The 20330-nt window shown below is 43.1% G+C and overlaps 1 protein-coding gene across 23 annotated transcripts in view; it reads right to left on the reverse strand.

The window, feature by feature from the left end:
• Positions 1–20330, reverse strand: part of KMT2C (lysine methyltransferase 2C) — a 186815-nt gene that overhangs the window by 123146 nt on the left and 43339 nt on the right. For all 23 annotated transcript variants that reach the window (XM_046930816.1, XM_046930760.1, XM_046930794.1 and 20 more), the window contains 2 exons: positions 16598–16686; positions 3267–3405 (listed from right to left, as the gene is read on the reverse strand). In XM_046930816.1, the coding sequence (XP_046786772.1) occupies positions 3267–3405; positions 16598–16686 (228 nt within the window). The remainder of the gene's footprint in view (positions 1–3266; positions 3406–16597; positions 16687–20330) is intronic.

A 20330-nucleotide genomic window follows, 5' to 3' on the forward strand; every position in this document is an offset into this window, starting at 1 on the left:
GCTCTGCTGCAAGTCCCAGCCGGCTCCTGGCCATGCTCCCTCTGCTCCTGTAGGCAGCACAGGCCGGGCACTCAGCCCTAAGTCCTGGGCTGACACAGGCTTCTCACAGGGCTTATGAAAAGAAAAAGGGAACAACCCAAGGAAAAGGCTCCAAGCCCCATGGCACTCCTGATACATAAGTGCTGGCAGCACTACTTCCACCGCTGCCAGGCTCGATAGTTTATCTTCACTTGACGTTGCTGCTCCTCCCCACTTGTGGTCAATAATTCACTCATTGCTTCTCAGCACACACACCCACACCTCACCCCTTGTCGCCTGCCCTACCCCTATGGCTCACATGCTATTTATTTCAACAGCTTCAGCATGCTGCCTTCTGAGCAGCGCTCCCCAACCCATTGTTAAACCCCCACCCCCAGCCCCAGCTGCAGAGAACAGCTCTCTTGGAGTCCCACGCACACACACCCCACACTACACAGGGCAGAGAGGCTCCAAAACTGGAGGCCTTCTCCATCTCCTGTCTCTTGGATATTCTTATTTAGCCTCAGGGAGGATCAGAAGAAAGATACCACACTATGCAAGCTGTGGGGAATTTCTCAGCTTCTGAATATCTGGCCTGGTTCTGATGCATCCTACTGTCTCAAGTTCACTATTTTTCTACAACAAGTTATTTATTTATAAGGCTTTGTTTTATGTCCCACGTCCTACGCTTCTCTAACACCTTTCTTTATCTTTACTATCAAAGACAGAAATGCAGAATTTACTCATAATCAACTCTGTTTATTGAAGAAGAATGTTTACTCAGAGGGCAGTGAGGCACTGGCACTGCTGCCCAGAGAGCTGTGTGTGCCCCATCCCTGGAGGTGCTCAGAGCTGGACTGGATGGGGCCCTGAGCCCTGATTTGGTGAGGGGCAGCTCTGCCCATGGCAGGGGGTTGGATCTGGATGAGCTCTGAGTCCCTTCCAACCCAAGCCATCCTATGATTCTATGAAAAAGTGATGTATTGCCTACTGCTGGTTCTTTTCTGTGTTTCGGCTGATTTCTTCACTGTCTGTTAAAAAATACTCCCGTAACTCTCACATACCTAAACTTATATCTTAATTTATACACATTTCCACTGGATTAAGTTAATCATACTATAAATGGAATACAAAAGCTTATGCAAAAAGAGATGAAGTTGGTGAGAATGTCTCATTTGGAAACCAACCTCTAGACTGCATTCCCAAGTTACAGATTTCAAATCTTTATAGAGTCCTACTTTATACTGAATCTCAATGTATTTCCTCCCACCATTATGCAAGAGAACCAGAAGTCATCCCTGTGTGTTACTTCACATGTTGCACTTTGTCCTAAGAAAACAGAAACAAGCCACTAAGCATCCAGTCCTTCCAACCTGCGAGGCACAGCGCCTGTGTCAACACATCACAGACAGCAATACAAACAACTGATCAAGGAGTCGCAGCTCAGCAGAGGCATCCTTCTGGTAGGTTTCAAGACAGAGTGCCAATAAAACCTGGCGTTGTATTTTTTCCGTGGTTATGAGGATATCAACAATTTCTGCAACTAACACGACAACAATTCAGCATCCAAGTCCTGGACCAACTGGGAGCAGCAAAACTTCAGACTCCCAATTACTGTTGCACATCTTTAATACATTGCCTTCAAAAACATCAGAGATGGGGTATGACCATTGTTAATTATAAATTAATAGTATTTAGCTTTTTAATGCTTTGATCAGCCAAAGCAATAGGTCTACAATATCCTTTCAATACTGACTAATCAACCTCAGCATTGCCAGCTGGCAGAACAAAAAGGTTGAGAACAAATAAGGGCTGGTTCAGAACTATGCAGGGCTTTTTTGGGGGGCTGACTGTTGGCCAGCTTTTAAGAAAAGGTTTATGGGTAAGGAAAGTGCTGTAATCAACTATTCATGATAACAGCCAGAAAGCAACCTTGACAAGAACAGAAAGCGGATGAAGCAGCATTCAGAACAATTTCTGCAAAGGATCCAAAACAGGATGAAACGAAGAATAGAAACAGCTGTTCAGTTCAAGTTGCTCTACTTACTGACCACAGTTTAGTATTAGCTTAGGAAAATGCCATTAAAAGCAGTTTTTGTGTATTTCTTTCAGGTACACATATCAGGTCTATTTAAGCAGAACTCTCTGTAAGGAGAGAAGTACCTGCTGGAGCTTAAGAAGTTTGCAGGCACGTGAAGTATGAAAATGATGCATGCAGAAAACAAATTAATTTTTTGTGCATGGGAACCATGCTGTGTGTCTGACAAAGAGGAAATAAAATGACTACAGTATTGTCTCCAAGTCTGTCAAAACAGAATTACACCTTTAACTGTCTGCTAACAGACTGGTAACAAACTGCAGCAGTAGAGGACTGCTCACAGCAGCTCTCATACTCTGATACTGCTTCAACAGTGATCACAGGCAGCATGGCATAGTTTTCCCCCAACAATATCATTAATTGTAACTAATACTGTCACTGATTTGGGGGCAATTTATATCCATAGAATCACAGAATGGCCTGGGTTGAAAAGGACCACAATGATCATCCAGTTTCAACCCCCCTGCTCTGTGCAGGGTCACCAACCAGCAGACCAGGCTGCCCAGAGCCACATCCAGCCTGGCCTTGAATGCCTCCAGGGATGGGGCATCCACAGCCTCCTTGGGCAACCTGCTACAGCGCGTCACCACCCTCTGGGTGAAGCACTTCCTCCTAATATCTCACCTAGATCTCCTGCACTGACTAAAACTTGGGGAAAAAAAAGTGATCAGAAATGTTGATTTTCTAGTACTACAAATTCTTAAATAAGGAAAAATACAGTAGAACTGACAAGATACGTATATATAAACAACTGTTTTGTTGTTCCTGAAAACACAGAAATACAACCTGAAAGTTCAGAAACACTTTTATACGGATTTGCTTATATACCATTCCTCAGGAGGAATGCTTCAGTAATCACACTGCATCTCAATCTCACTTATATCTGCTTGAATTCAAACAGCTAATATGCTGTAATTCGAGACTTTACCCGTGTAATCTGAGGACAATATTTAAGAAGCGTGCTTTTCACCTCAATCTCCCTGTACGCTAATTAAGCCATCGGTCTCAGATACAACAGCTGCCAACACAGGCTGTTATTACTGACGCTTCAGAGCACCAAGAGTGTGCCCTGAGCCTGTACTCCAAGCACTCTGTGCCCCATCCCTCAGCTCCTAGCCCTGTTCCAGCACCCATCTCTTCGCCCTCTCACCTGGTTTTAGCTTCGACACCAACGGAGGCAGTGGAGCTTGCAGACTCCTCAGATACTGAGCGCTGAAGGACTGGTGTTAGCTGCTTGGTGCTGTCCACTTCCACCTGGGCATCCTCTTCTGCAGATTGCTCTTTGACTTCTGTTTGAAAAATACAGATAACAATTATTTATTTCAACTACTAAAACCAGGCCTGTAAGCAGGCAATGCAAATACCTATTTATAGACAAATTAACTCATATCAAACGTGATAAAAGAGATGAGGGAGAAAACACCATCTTTATGCACATAACTAAAACAAGAAAGTGAATGTCCGTGAAGTTATTTACATAACACAGTGTATGATGGTCAGCTGGAGATGTTCCATAAGCCATGAAGCAGGGGAGGGCTGCTCACTGACAACCCTCTCCTGAGAGACAGCAGGTTTACACGCATTTCCAGCTGTAAGAAGCTGCACTCTCTTTCTCCCCTCACCTCCTTTTCTGCCCTTTCAGCTCAGAACAAATATTGAGGTGACAACACTAACCTGGGCTATAACACAACATTTTTCTCCCAGATTAGCTTTAACTTCAATCAAGTCCTTGCACTAGTTCATTCCTGGTCACACTGATTCTAAGCTGGCACAGTTGTTAGATAGAAAAATATACACCTACAGCTAACAAAGCTTCTGTTGGTCTAGAAAGTTTGTTTCTGAGCAGAAACATGAAACAAAGGGCCTATGAGTGCGCAGCTTGAACTCCGATCCTGTTAGGTTGTGTCCTTCGTACCACCTGAGTCAGATGTTTGTCAGCAGAGCACTGCGGGGCATCACTCTGGGTGCTCCAGCAAGCAGGGGCGCAAGAGAGCTGTTTAGGGCTGCAGAGCAGTAAAACGTGATATTTCCACCCTCCTCCATACCTTTATTTTGAAAACTAAGTAGCAAATATCATAGCGGTCTGGCTGATGCTCTTTGGCACATGCAGCTTAAGGTACTGCTGCCTTCTGTCAGTGAAGAAATGGGTGGAGAGAATCATGGAATCAGAGAATGTTTTGGTTAGGAGGGACCCATCCAGGTCCAACCCCCGCTGTGGCGGTGACCCCCCCACCTCCCCTCCCAGCTCAGGCTGCCCAGGACCCCATCCAGCCTGACCCCAAGCACCTCCTGGATGGGGCACCCACAGCTCTGGGCAGCAGTGCCAGCGCCTCACCTCCCTCCGAATAAACCATCTTCTCCTAACATTGAACCTGAGCATCTCCTCTGTTAGTTTAAAACCATTCCCCCATGTCCTATTAATATCAGGCTGTGATAGAAGAATCTGTGACATAGGTGGGAATGCAAAAAAAAAAAATAGAAAAAGAAAAAAAAGCTGCTACAAGCTCTCATCTTTTAAATAAGAACAATACAAAGAGGAAAGTCTTTAGAACATAAAATTGCAACTTTAGGAGTGCATATCTCAGTCTGCAACACTGAAATCATACACCCACCAGAGCAGATCAAGAAGGGGAAATCTTTCATACAGAGAGACTGAAGGAAAATTATTCCTTAACCTGGACTGAACTCATTTAGGGAGGCACTGCATAACGTTTAAAGCCCTCAAAAGAAGGCATCCAAAAAATACTTCAGAGAACCATAATACTGAGGAAAAAGAATAAGAAATTCCTGTACAGGACTGTGTGTGCCAGATATCTGAGCTGGTGTAAACTGGAATTGCTTCATTTCAGTGAAGCTACCCAGTAACATACATCTGAGATGCTTCTGGACACGTGAAACACTCAAAAGGACTGCCTGTCACAAGGCCATATGGTTCACTTGAAAAGCAGCCCACCAGCCTGTCCTGAGGGGAAAAAAAAAGCAAAAAGGAGCTTGACAGACATTTGACACTAAATAAATACCCTGCTGGGAATACATTCCTTGTAAGAGTAAACAGCCCCATTAAAAAACAACAAAACAAACAAAAATCCCTCCATCTGACCGAACCATCCCCACAACCATTCCGGGACTGGGGCTGCTGAAGCAGGCCGTGCCCTGCAGAGCCCTTTGGAAAAATTTGCTGCTGGCTTCCAAAGCATGTTGGAGCTGAAGAACAATTCTGTACAAGCAGCCCCAAAATTTCTATGCACAACCTAAGAGCAAAAACTCCTTTATATTAGCTAGATGAGCATCGCTGTGTGTCCTGAAATGTGCACCACCGTTCCCATAGAGTTCATGAGGACCCGCAAGGTTCTGCATCGCTACAACCAAAACCCTCCATACAGCTTAGCACATCCATGCATGAAGTACTGGAGGAAGACCAGCAAAAGTTGTGGCCTGGCTGTGATGTCAGCACCAGCACCTCGTCCACCTATTTCACTGAGTTCAGCTTTGAGAAAGGAACTCTGCTGTGTTTTGCACCGGCACAAACATTCAAGTAAACAAAAATCATTTTCTGTTCACCATCTTCCATCCCATTACACACAAATGGACACCCATTACACCAGAAAGGCCAAGTTCAGGAGCGTTAAGTCACTCTCAAGAACTCAAGACAGATTGCTTCCCTACTCACTACATGTGCTCACACCCGTATGGTGCCTTCCTCCTGCTGTTTGCTGCTCCAGCAAAGAAGGGTCCTAAATTATACTAAAAGAGATGAAGAGCATCTCAAGTGCTGTCTCTGTAATAACCAAACTGTGCCTCAATACGCACCGCTGGAAGAGTGAAAATGCGGTGCTCACTGAACCGAATGAGAATGCTTGTGTTAGTTATGTGTGCCATACTTCAGCTTTGTGAAAGTTTTCCAACAGAAGATTAAGGAAGAGCAGATGCAACGAGCATCAGGAGTCAAACTCTTAGTACATGGGGTCCAGTACTGGCATGGGAAAGGTGCTGCTGATAGCTTTATCGCTGCTTCAGAGATGTTCCTCCAGCATCTGGCCTGAGCCATTATCTGCTTTTCAGTGTATTTAATGAACACTCATCAGATTTAGCTAGGGCATCCCCCTTTGAAGTTTCTGGGAGTGAAGGAACCATGAATAATTAATAAATATGAAGTTCATTTGCAGACTCATATAGAAGGCTTTATTCTGCATCCCATTTTCATGACTGCTTCTGTCACACTTAAGGTCTTGCCCATGTGCAATGAGTTGAGGGGGGCTGAGAACTGAAAAAAAAACTCCTTATGCAATTCCCAGCTGTTTGTAAGTTCATTTCCTCAACAATTATTAATTTTAATAAATAACTATTATTATTATTATAATTATAATCTTCTTTCTAAAGAACAATACAGTGAGTAGTCAAAGACAACAACTAACAGCGTATACCATTCTCAGTAGATTACGTGGGTCACCCGTTATTCTAATACGGGCTGGTTTCCTTACTTGCACTGCTTATACACAGAGATACAACAGACACAGGGAGGGTTCCTGAGGCCGAACACAGGCTCACATGTGGGAGTCCTGGTTCTTGTGAGCCCACCTGTGGCACTGCTTCCCTTCAAGACTGTCTCATGAATGCTGGTGGGAAAGAGGAGTCTGGTAATGGCTGGAATGTCATTACATGGTCACAGTTTTCTCTGGGGACGTGGTGAAGCAATAGTGATGAAGCAACACTGACCAGAGTCTAAACTACCCCTTTTCTGGTTCCTAGTAATCACAAGATGCTATTCTTCAAGTCACTTGGGTAAACCCACGGAAAGATAAGGAGATAGGGCAAAGATATCCCAAAGTTTTGTTAGTGCTGCTGTTGTTTTTTGAAGGGAGAGGCTGGGTGTCTTTCAGTTAGGAACTATTTTCCAAGGCAAAAACCGAAACAAACAAAAAAAACCCATAAGTTCTGTCATCAGAAAAATCTCCTTTAGAATCTTACAAAACACTCTTCAGTATGCAGTACTCCTGGTGGGAGAAAATAAATAAAAATAAAAATAAAAGCAGTGGCAATAAACGTAACATAAAAACCCTACTGCTGTTCAGATGCACCGAGTCGGCTGTTCAGCCCATTTACCGGCTGGGGCTCCCCTGTCAGACCTGCTTCCAATTTGGCAGACAGCACAGCAAACGCCAGGAGCTTCCAGCACTCTCAATAAGAACAGAAAGCTTTACAGGCTGGAAAGTGCCAGTACCAGCAAGTGCAGCAGGGGCATGGCGGGGGTCTCAGCTGCTGCTTACTGATGTGTCTTCTGCAAAAGGGAATCGTCAGATTTTAACTCGCGGCCACAGTTGTTGTTTTGCACAGAAAGGGGCACTGGTGCTGCAGACAAAGCCTAACGTGACCGAGTGTTTCATACAGCCTTCCAGGGCTCTACAAAAATACAAGCAAGACCAAAACGCTCCACTCTTTTAGAAGAAATTATTTCCCTTTCCCAGCTCACCAACAAAGCAGTTATCCATTCACCAGAGCTCGGGACAGAGAACAGAACCGTTGCCTCAACGTCACCTTTGTAAGGCCCAGCGCCTTACAAACTGTCACCAACAGCACCCACTGAAGTGCAGCAATCTTCCATATAGCCCAGCCTTTTATGTATGGGTTCTAACAGCCAACAATGGGGAAACAAATTGACACGCTGTGGCTAACCAGCCCCACACACACCACCAGGACACCACAGAGCCAAACCAGGGTTATTTAAAAGACACACAGAAATGGTTGCTAATAGCTACTGCCTTTACATGGCCTTCAGTAGGTTTGTAGCCACACAGTTTTCCTGTGGAACACACAACTGTGGGGGAGAGGGGAAAAAAGCAGACTGAAGTTCAAGCATGACAGCAATGACCAAATGCACAGACTCTTTTGGCATAGACAAAGTCTTCATCTGAAGTCAACACTGCAAAATTCCACTCCCAAAAGTAAGATGCACGGCCACATCAGAAGTGGTTGGTTGGTCTTTGTTTAGCAAGCGATGCACATGTTGCATTTACAGACCTCTCTGTACCCTTCTTTCACCTGCTGGAGGCCAGCACAATGATTTACTTACTTTGAACCTCATTACAAATAGAGACAAGGAAAGAGCCTTTTATTGCCCTTTGGACATTTCAATGTGTATATAACACTTCATTCAAACAGATGTATTTGGTACAGAAAATAACATCATGCAAATTTTGTACTCGTTATGCAATAAAAATATGGCTTTTGGTGTACAGCCATCCAACCAACTCATGTCATTATAAACAACGTACTCTGGATAACCAGCTACAAGTGATCAGACATCACAGACTGGAGGTGGTGCTCCATAGCATTCATCTGATTACTTTGCCGTGATTTGTTTTTCAGGTCTTTTTGAAACATGCTTTTATTTCTCATGCCTACAGCATTCAGTAGCAATGAATTCTATAAAGTAAGTACATGCTGAGCGCCAGCACACCTACCTTTATGCTCTGACCATGACCTGATGTCCCCTTATTTTTGTGCTATAAAACAAAATGAATCATCACTCCCTGTTCATTTTCTCCCTGTCACTCATCATCCTGAAGGATCCTATTAAATTCCTCCTCAGTCATATAATTTCAGGTTGAAGTCTTTTACCTTAACTGTTCCCTGCACAGAAGCTATTTTTCCTTTATAATACTCACCGGCCTTCCCTGTATTTTCCCAATTATAGTTTGTCCTATTAAAGAAGGGGAAGCAGAACTGCGTACGGCATTTAATATACTGTCATGTCACAGATTTATAAAGAAATGGAGGAAGAAAAGAAATGACACCCACAACAGTGGTGTTGTTTTCCCCTTATTCCTTTGTCAGTAGTTCTTAAAATGTGTTTCTCCAACTCACCAAAGTCCTGCCAATCTGAAGAACGACAGTATCGCTTTCTCAGGTAGCAAAGGATATTTGAGAGCCAACTTTTGTTTCTACAAAATACAGAAGGTTATTTTCCCCCGCACAATGTTTTACAGACACTGTACCGGTTTTCTGTGGTCCTTCTTCAGTGCTTTGCAAAAGGGTATTTCTTCATTACAGAAGACCACCTTATAGCAGCTTGTAGGACCTGAAGGGGCCTACAGGAAAGCTGGGGAGGGACTTCTTATAAGGGCAGGTAGGAACAGGATGAGGGAAAATAGTTTTAAACTAGAAGAGGGTAGGTTTAGATTAGATAATAGGAAGAAATTCTTTACTACGATGGCGGTGAGACACTGGAACAGGTTGCCCAATGAAGCTGTGGATGCCCCCTCTCTGGAAGCATTCAAGGCCAGACTGGATGGGGCTGCAAGCAACCTGGTGTAGAGGGAGGAATCCCTGCCTACAGCAGAGGGGCTGGAACAAGATGATCTTAAAGGTCCCTTCCAACCCAAACCATTCTGTGATTCTATTTTCCTGTGTAAATTTATACCATCAGCTACTTTCTTTTACTTTTTATATCTGATGTGAAGAACAGGTACCAGGGCAGATCCTTATAGGACTTCAAAGCCAACCCATTTCTAATAATGCTTTCAATTAGGCAGGATGGAGATCCAAACTTCCTTAGCAGCTGTTCTACCAAATTGGTGAGTCAGCTTCAACACAGTTTTACCAAAAAGTGAGAGAGATCCATAGAACTGTTGGACTGGATGATCCTGTGGGTCTTTTCCAACCTTAGCGATTCTACGATTCTATGAACTGAAATCTACCCCAAACAGCACCATTTCCAGTCATTCTATAAGAAGAGTGCATGACACACAAGATCCATGCTACAATTTCAATATATTTGACTGGTCACATCAACACCAATTCCCCTACCATCACTGTGGTGTTCCTGTTCATTGCAGGAGAGCTGGACTAGATGGCCTTCAGAGGTCCCTTCCAACTCTAAGGGTTCTATGATTCTGTGACTAACAAAATAGCAGCAGTAGCACAAAGCTGCAGGCAAAGAGAAGGCTGTATGAGCAGAGGCCTTGGAAACTTCAGAAACCTGTTGGTTATGTTCCACAAAGCATAGTTTCATAGGTAAACTGCAAAACCAGCACTGAAGAAAATCAATTTTTAAAAGGCTGCATTTCAGAAAGAACCTCCACAGTGAAAAACTCAGTGAGATTACAGTTAATTTTGAAACAAAGAGACTCTACAACAAAACAGTGCCACAAACTCCTGAGGTACCAGAAGGAAAAAAAAATCAACATGTTCTGAACGGCCCATGTCAAGCGTGGATGATGATAATGTTATTATCAACTGAGACTAATGATTTAAAGGAAAATATAAAATAAACTCCTGCCGCATGTGATTTCCTTATTACAAGCAAATTACCAGAATAAGAAGAGAAACAGTAAGATGCTTATAGTAATAAAGGACCAATAAGGCCCTTCAGTTCTGCCAGTTCTTCCAGTGTCTGGACAAGTAGCAGACAGCTACATAGTTAAGAGGGAACTACTCAGTTTTTAATGAGTACACATATCACTAATGGCCTCCAAACACACTTACGTGTGTTTCTAAGCACGGACTTGCTCTGAATATTTATGGATAAATTTAATCTATAGGTAATGCCCTCAGTGGTGTCAGCTCTTCCCTTCATTAGTTTCAGAAGCAATAAGTAGTACATTGATGAGGTCTGAGCAGCTGGCTGAAAAGCACAAAGTAGATTTCACACGGTCACTGGCGTCAACAAGTTGGAGCTTTTTCCATTAATTTACTCAAAGGAGGACTTCTTTAGGTGTCTTTTGCTTTGTTCTAGCTGAAGGCTCTGGTCAGCAAGGCTCATACGGTTACAGAGGATAGGTAAGATACTGCTTTAGGGCTGCTTTAGATTTCATGAGGTTCTGAATTTGCCCAGAGTTCTCAAGCAGCTTCTACATAGCTAACTTTCCTGCACTGAGAAATGTCTGTTTCTGACTCCTGTGTCCTTTGCCCAGGGACAAAACACAAGGAAGCTTTATCTTCAGAAAATTCATATTAAGTCCAACAAGAAAGCAACTGGCCAGGCAACATCCCTGCAGCAGCAGATAAGGTTACTGGGGATGATAATGCAGGCATTGACAAAATCATCCCAAATGTTTTATGTATTATCACTTCTGAAATCTCCAAATGCCACAGGGAAGTAAGGGTTTGTTATTAAGTATAACTTATTTTAAGATTTGCTGTATGCAGTACAGATAGTAAACAGAATACCCAATGGATTTACTATGAGTTTCCCAAGGGACTTAGCAGTTAAAATACTTATCCCACTGCGCTTCTCCCTGATCAGTCTGAATCCCAATGTTTTTATGTGACACAAAGACAGGAAGAATTACAGAATCTGTGAAGAGATGGATGCTTTGTAAGTGTTCTCAAAATGGAGAGAGAATAGTCAAGAAATTCAGTTCCTGTAAATTTAAATGCAGAACCAAGAAAACATCAAGCACAGAAATTCACTGAAACTAATGGAAGATGTAAAAAAAAAAAACAGAAAGCCAAACATTCATGAATATCAAAGGGCCACAAAGCCTACGGAAGACTTACCAGGACACATTTGTTATACTATTTCTTTCTTTAGATTAGCAGTTTTATGTTTGCATCTGCACGTGCACAGATAGGCACAATGCTTTCCAGGCTCATAGTGCCTTTTTGTTTCTCAGGGAGCATGACAGAGACTTAATCATCAGAAGTAAAATACTGTCATGGAGGGGAGCAGAGCAACACGACATACAGTAAAACACACTATTCTCTAAACCCACCTTCAGTGAGTTGAAGGTGTTGACAAGACAAGGGGCAATTGGTACAAGCTCAGGAGTTTCCCTCAAACACAGGGAAGTCCTCTATTTGTACCTAACTGTGCAGGTGGCAGAGCACTGGAAAAGGCTGTGCAGAGAGGCTGTGAAGTCCATCTCATTGGAGATCTTCAGAAGACACAAGGACATGGGCCTGGGCAATCTGTTCCGGGGGTCTGCTAGAGCAGTGTTAGGACCAGATGGACCACGAGGTGCTTTCAAAACTCAACATGTCTGTGATTCCACAGATTACAAAGTGATGGGAAGAGGAATGGGTTAGCTCAGTATTGGTTGGATAGAGAAATACCAGTGGGATAGTCACTAGGAGAACCATGGTGAAGAAAAATGAAGCAAGGAACAGACAAAACAAATCTGAAACAGTTGGAAAGAGAACGGGAAGCCACAAAATAAATGTCAGCAAGGTAGAAGCCAAGAAATCTACCAGGAAGATAAATCTAGTAGGTATACAAAAAGAATCTACCCTGAGCTTCTCAAGAACCCGAAAGTCTATTGATTCAACACAAGTAGCTTTTGTCTTGTTTGCTTCCTATTAGGAAAAAGTTGGACTAAGCTCCAAGTAGATCTTTTCTCAAATTCCCCTTCTCTCTCATAATAAACTCCCAGCTGACCCTGAACTCGTGCAGGATCTCTTGCTCCAGCAGGAGCAGTAAGTCTATGGGGCCCAATGGGATGCATTCCAGGGTACTCAAAGAGCTGCCTGATGTCCTCTCAAGACCTCTCAATTATTTTTTCAATGATCTGGGAATATGGAGAGGTCTCAGTCAACTGGAAGCCAGCAAACATTGGCTCCATTTTCAAGAAGGGCAAGAAAGAAGAGTCTAGTATAATCACAGGTCTGTCTGTCTCACTTTAGTGCCCAGTAAATTTGTGGAGAACATTACTCTGGGAGTTACTGAAGAACACCTGAAAGACAATTAAGTCAATGGTAACAGCCAACACAAGTTCACAAGGAGAAAAGTCCTGTTTAATCAACTTAATCTCATTTTATGACAATGTTACCCATCTAGCCAACTGGAAACCATGTGTAATCTTTCTGAATGTCAGCAAAGCTTTTGATCCTGTTTCTCACAGTACCCTTACGCACAGAACACCTAATATACAGCTAGATAAAAACATAATGTAGTGGGTGAACAGTTGATGGATTGAGCTGAAAGGCTTACAGTAAATTGGATTACATAATTCTGGAGAGGCCAGTTGGGGTTCTGCAAGGCCTCATTTTAGGGCCATTTATCTTTAATGTTTTCATGAGTGATTTGGATACAGGACTTGAAGGTATACTAAGTTTGTGGACAATTGCAAGTTGAGAGGACCTGCTGACTTCCTTCAGGGAACAGAGGCACTGTAGAGAGATCTTGACAGACAAGAGGGCTGAGCATTCACCAACCATGGGACAGGGCAGCCCTGGCTATATGCACAGGCTGGAGGATGAGAGGCTGGAGAGCAGTTCCACAGAAAGGGATCTGGGATTCTGGTTGATGACAAATTGGATTTGAGCCAGCAGTGCACCCTGGAGCCAAAGGGCCAACCATACCAGGGGTGCCCCAGGCCCAGCTCTGCCACTGGGAGAGGGGAGGGGTTGTCCTGCTCTGCTCTATTTGGCCTTACCTTGAGCACTGGGTGCAGGTTGGGTGCCACAACGTAAGGTCCTGCCTCAGAGGGCGGTGGGCATGAAATGGGCTGCCCAGAGCAGTGGCACAGCCCTGAGCTGCCAGAGCTCACACAGTGTTTGGACACCACTCTCAGACACAGAGTTTGGGTGGTCCTACGTGGAACCAGAGGTTGGACTCGACGACCCTTGTGGGTCTTTTCCAACTCAAGATATTCTATGATTCTATAATTTAAACTAAAACAAACATGACACTTGGCAGAAAACGGGCAAGGCTCAGAAGTCTCTCTATTGGCTGGGATAATAAACCATACTGAAACGATCAGAGCACACGCCTTATCCTGCCATGGTTCTAACTGAGCTTCATTCAACACATTATATCACAAAACTTTCAGAATAGCAACTTGTTTCCTCGAATGCAATTAAAATGGCTGTGCCTTAGAATTACTGTAGAGTCACTTCAGGAAGATTTCTGCAGTTTTTTCTTTTGAACAAAGATTTCTGTCAACATTATGAAAGGAAATGACAACTTTAGTGCTCATAGCACCCCCCCCACACCCCCTTGAAATGATTCAATAGCTAAAATATACCCTTCATTCCAGGTGTGAGTAATTTTAATGCTTTATTAAAATAATGCTTAACAAGAAAAGAACAGTCAAGAATGCTTTTTTTTTTGTTAACTATTCTCTACACAAAAAAACAAACAATGAAAAGGAAACTAGAAATGTGGAGACTTGAAATACATCAGAAGTTGCACATTAAGAGTCTGTACATTGAAGTGATCTCATTCCGAGTTTCATAATATTTCTGTATTACGTTTTGGTTTGTCAACTACTACAACAAATTGCTGCCAAGTCTACCACTTTCAAGAGAACAAAACTAAAGACCTTTTTAGCCAAAGAAGAAATTCACAAACTGGACCATGAGTACATTTCAGTTTTAGTTCCATGTGGAGTAACAAACTGGAATTCCTCTTCCTCCCACACTTTTCTATTAATACAGATAAGCACTTAGCAGAGTTTCAGAAGCAGCAGCGTTTTCAGTCAATACAATTAAAACTCTATCAAACCACACCGTGTTCAACTTCTAAAGTAACTGCAACTGTCTCTCTATCAAAATGCTCAGTATGACAACAGGATTTCAGACCTACATCTTTCTGTGAGGCTTCTTTCCTCTTCACAGTTTGTAAGACCATCCTGAACTCAGCACTGAAGTGACAATGCATCACTTCCAGCAGCACACAGAAAGGAGTCTATGGCTCTCAGGGATTTCCAGCACAGTGCTCCACTGCCGCAGCACCTTTAGTATGAGCTGCAGCCTTCTGCGACAGCGAGGATGAGTTTGATGAAGGATAATGGAGAGATTTATTTACAGTCACTCCTGGAGACTCAGAAGTAATTCTTGATGCCTCTCCTCCAAAGTAAAACATGCTCTCAGATCTCTATAGAGAATCTTTGTTTATAATGGAATGTAAAAACAAGAAGTATATACCTATCACTATAAAAATATATACCCATCAGTAAAATCCCCAAACAAGTGTATCAGCAGTTGTTTAGCTGGAGGAAGGGGGCAGGCAGAATCACAATTTCTGTCATCTTTCCTGATTTTCAGGAGAATGTTTCTACCACATGGGATGGGAGGAGTTGTGAATGAAACATACACATTTAGAAGTAGCCTTTCTTTACCCTGCTGTTTTTCCACAGAAAAAATACCTGTTACAACTTTTTCAATTTCAGCTTTAGTTAAGTAGTTCACTGCTACCAGCAGCTTATTACCAGGGGAAGAAAAACAACTGGCAGAAGAAAATAATAAAACACTCTTGTATTCAGCTTTAATCCTAGCCTCTTTCCACAAACCACTAACAACAATTCAGAGGTTGTGACTCAACACTCATGACACTCCCAAAAGCATGCGATCCTGAGTAAAAAGCCTTCTTAAACCTGATGACAACATCTAGCAAGTAAGAAGCAAGAGACCAGCATACACAGTCAAAGCTCACTCTCCATCCATTTGACAATTTCAGTCCCCACTTTCATAGCTTTAACCACTGCAACCATATTGCTGTATGGCCTATATAAAACCTTGCTCTTCTGAGGCCCTCTGCTTGTTCTCCTACATCTACACTAAGCACAGATTCTTGCCTTCAAATTTAAAGACTTCACAACTCTACTACTCAACAGCTACAAGTATAACTAACAAGGCCCCTAACTCAGCTGGCATTTTCATGCATCTGCCCTCCTGACCCTCAGCTTCTGCTGTTAGTGTGTCTGCGCTTTCTTTCACTTTGCTCATTATGCATATAGGGCTACCTAATTAAATTTATCATCCCTTATGTCTCAATGCGTTTTTAAGGTTTTTATTCCTGTCAAATCTAAAAACTTCTGCCAACTGGCCCTGGCTTAATCCTTCCTGGCAGAGTTCATCCTTCTACATATATTCAGTTCCTGGTTAAAAACAGGCAAATGGCTACAGACACGTGCCTGGCAAAGGGATGACAGTTCTTCAGCACAGCTTTTATCTTGTGTGTTAGCTCATCTGTTTGTCTCTTTAGACTCTTAACCTGCCAGAACAGAACTCACAAACTGTTACAACAACACTCAGTCCAGTACAATGCAATCTCTCTGGTAACTGAAGCATTTGGGTACGATCATAACAAATATTTACGAAAACAAGACTGCTCTTGTTTCCTAAGCAGCAGCAGAAGGCATTAACATGAGGCTATCCTGGCCACCCCTTTGGTATATCATCTGCTTTAGTTAGCTGAGGATACAAGTCAGCTGGTAACGCTGCACCTCCACAGGTATCCTAAAAAATAGCAGCTTCTGCTTCAGGGGTTTTAATTTTGTTAGCTACTACCTTAAAACAAACAAACAAACAGAGCCACTACCCGACTGTAAGGAGAGCATCTTCATTAGACTACTTACAAGAAATAAGTTCAAAGAGCATTAATTGATATAGATTTAAATAACATATTTCTAAGTATCTGCCTAAATGCATGTGTCATACTACCAAATTAAATACTTCCTCCTTGCCAAAGTTCTGTGTAATAAAATGAATTTCCAAGGAAGAAGCAACAACCAGATAGCACTGATGCCATACTCTCATTACCTGTTTCCACAGTGTTTTCTGTTTCTGCTGCCTCCAAACCATCCATACTGTCTTCATCCTCCACTGCAGTTTTTCCTCTACTCCGAGGCCTGCAAACATAGAAGAGAAAACTGTTTATAAACTGAAAGCACTTAATTGTTTTTTATTACAAGCTTTATTCCCAATTTAAATAATTTCATTTTGGAGGGATAATTATCAGCGTTAAATTGTACAACATTCAAGCTAACCGGTGATTTGAGTGCTCTGCAAATCAAAAGTTTCCACCCTTTTCTTCCTGTTTTAGGTAACAAACAACATACACTTCAGTCAGGCCCTTACATTTTCTGCCTATTATTACAAGGAAAAAAAAAAAAACCAAACTGATGTTGATTAAAAAACACCAAAAACGTTAAATCAGTACATTTTATGACCACTCTATTTGCTGCACATCTTTCCATTACAAAGGAGATAACTTCTGAGATATCAGAGAGCACAACCCAAAATCTGGCCAGTAGTTCCACATGCAATAAAATAGACACTAAACCATTCAAAGCACCCTTGGAAGACATTTCTATCTACTAATACCAATGCTAAAGCAACTCAATCAAAACACGTATTATTTTCAGTGAAATAAATACTTGACACTTAGAACATTATGAGAGATAGTTAGATGCTACCACCTTAAGAAAGACAATGTCAGGACAGCAAACCAAAACTGAGATACTTGATGGATCTAGCTCCATTTCAACCAAGGTCTGACAGAAAGCAGAGCGCCTTGTGTCACAAATTCCACCCTTTTTTCCCCTGCCTGGCTTTTCAACAACGAGCACGGTGGGCTGTTGAGAAGCCCAAGCATCCAGATTCCCAGCTGTTCAGCAGCCCATTTGAAAGGGAGCCAAGAGCTTGGCACTTCGCCTCCCAAATTTTCAGGCTACTTGGCAACCTGCCTGGCGTGCTGACAGAAAGCCTGGGAGCTTCTGATTCCAAAATACACAAATTCTGAGCAGTTCGGGGCATCTCGGTGTTTCCAAAGCCCCAGAGCTCCAAGGCAACCATTCACCCAACCAGCCCGCCCTGGATCAGGATGTCACCCAGGCAGCTCCCTGAACAGAAACCCCTTCGGTTCCTCTTTCATGGAGAATTCTGAAACGTTTGGGTTTAGTTCTTTGTTGGGAGAAGCTTTGTTGGTTTCTTTTTTCTTTTTTTTTTTTTAAGTGATGAAATCATTCTTACAAACAGCATTTCCTTTTTTTTTTTTTTCTACTGTTAAAATACTGAGATCTAGCAGTAGCGTTACCTCAGAAGCAGATCTGCTATATCAGCTAAAAAAGATACACTCTATCATGCAATGCTTTGCTCTCAAGGATCAAAGATGACCACATGCACAGAGCCGGGACTGACCATCACCTTCTGAGCCTACATGTGGCGTTCTGCAGCAAAGCAAGGAGGGCCTGCCTGGTACCACCTAACCAGACCCTTTCTAATTGAGTCTGGGAGAGGTTTTGCCACTGCCAAGAAGGAAAGGAACAACTATAACACAGCTAAAACCAAAGGCTGAAGCAAACCACTCATTTACAAAGGGAACAAAGGGGAAAAAGGAAAGCAGGAAGAGATCAAGGATAGAAGGACTTTCATCTTCTTGGCACTCTTGTAAGATTTGTTCAGACAAAGCTGAAAAATGTTGGCGTAACCATAACCCTACAGATAGGAGGCATACCATTCTGCTGGCCAGCTCGTATGTGAGCAGTGACAGCATACACAAAATAAATGGCAGTCTTCTGAGACCAGAAAAGAAAACAGCAACCCCTCCAGTTATCCACTGCTCTACAAGCCTCCAGTGCAGCTTCTTAAAACCAAAGCATCATATATATTTAAACCAGAACAAACTGCACAGTGCCATCTGAAGAAGCTGCCATACATTGCACCAGATATCCAATGCCACTACGTTTCTTATGGTTCTACAGAACAGCCCCACATCAGCCAGCACTAAATGGATGTGGGAATATGCAGGTAAGCACAGCCACTTGCTACAGGAACGCTCAAAGGCTTCACATTTCTTCAGGCAAAGGTCTCTGGGAAGAGGAAATGACTGTTCTAATAATTTGCACATGGTTTGGGGTTTTCTATCACAGCTACATTTTGTGTATTAAGCACTGAAGTACTCACAAGGCCCTTCCAAGCACTGTGTTTAAACAAGAGCAGTACTCACTCCCTGAACTCCCTGCCGTACTTCGGCAACCTATTTAACGCTGAGGAAAATCAGAGGTTTTAATTAATTAAACGTAATTGCTTCTTTTCAGCAGAAGATATAACCACATCTGGTGTTATCTGCCACCTCCCCCCCCCCCCCCCAGGATCCCACTAAAAGCCTTTGTAGTGCCAGGCAGGTTGGAAATGAGGTATTGAAGAAGTTGGAAAAAAGTGCCAGATTATATCATTGACTTATTTTCGCTCATTACTTCCCTTTCACAGTCACAGGAGATTCTGGAGCCCAAAAGTTTATTTTTGGCTTTGAGAAAAATAATTCAAGTCACGAAACAGTGAAATGCATTCTGTGCTGACAGCTGTAAGTTAACTTTTCCACAAAAACGCCATTTGAAAAGTCTGTAACATATACCTAATTTTTTCAATCAATATTTGCACTAAGAACAGAATCATAGAAATACCCCAAATTGGAAGAGGCCTGTAAAGATCACCGAGTCCAACCTCCAGCTCCACACACAGCAGCACCCAAACCCAACCCTGTGTCTCAGAGCAGTGTCCCAGCACTCCCTGAGCTCCAGCACTCAGAGCCGTGCCCACTGCCCTGAGCAGCCCATTCCATGCCCACTGCCCTCTGAGGCACAGCCTTCCCCTCACCCCCAGCTGCTCCTTCCCTCACAGCTCCCTGCCGTTGTCCCTCCATCCCCTGTGAGGAGCTGTACGGCCACCACCCCTCCCCTCAGCCCACTCTGCTCTGCGCCCAACAAACCCAGGGCCCTCAGCCTCCCCTCACACCCCTTGCCCTCCAGACCCTTCCTCAGTTTACTTATGACTGGATTTTTCCCTAACAAACACGTCGCTTTCTTAAAAATTATTTTTCTATTTGCTTTTTCTAATTCTCTTTAAAGAAATTTGAAAAAGCGCTTTAAACATTGAAACAGCACTTCATTCTGCTCTCAGGACTTCAGCCTTAGTTACTAACCAGGCTAAAACCTAAAGCCTGTTCTCACTGGAAGGTGTTCTAGAAAGCTGTATCCTTTGGACTCCAAGTAGGTCAAAAGCAGGTGAGCTCGTAAGTGTGCAAGACAGCAGTGCATCTCACCACCCAGCCCCCCAGTAACACCCAGCACTTCCCCACAGCTGATCAGTTCCCAAGCAGCTCATCTCAAATGCCACTGTAAGGCAAGCAGTGATCTGCCAAATTTCAGTCGCTTTGTTATTTTTTTTTTCCCTAACACATACTCTCTCAAAGCGGAAGCAATAAATATTGCGTTACTAATTCAGTGGAAAAAGCAAAAGCAACAGATCCAGATCCACCTAACTTGAGGGCCACTGCCGAACCAAGAACAACGTGTACAGGCAGAGCCTGGCCAACATGACAGCACGGAGCAGGCCGCACAATAGGCCGGACCGTGGCCCGGCTGCCTGCAACTGGGTCTCTTCTTTGCCCCTTCCTACAGCAGAGCTCAATTTAGAAGGGGAAAAAACAAAACCAAGTCTATTTGTTTAAACAAACAGATCCACTGCGGGAAATACCACTTCTTAAAGAACA

Source organism: Gallus gallus, chromosome 2, assembly GCF_016699485.2.
Source record: "Gallus gallus isolate bGalGal1 chromosome 2, bGalGal1.mat.broiler.GRCg7b, whole genome shotgun sequence".
Lineage (NCBI taxonomy): Eukaryota > Metazoa > Chordata > Aves > Galliformes > Phasianidae > Gallus > Gallus gallus.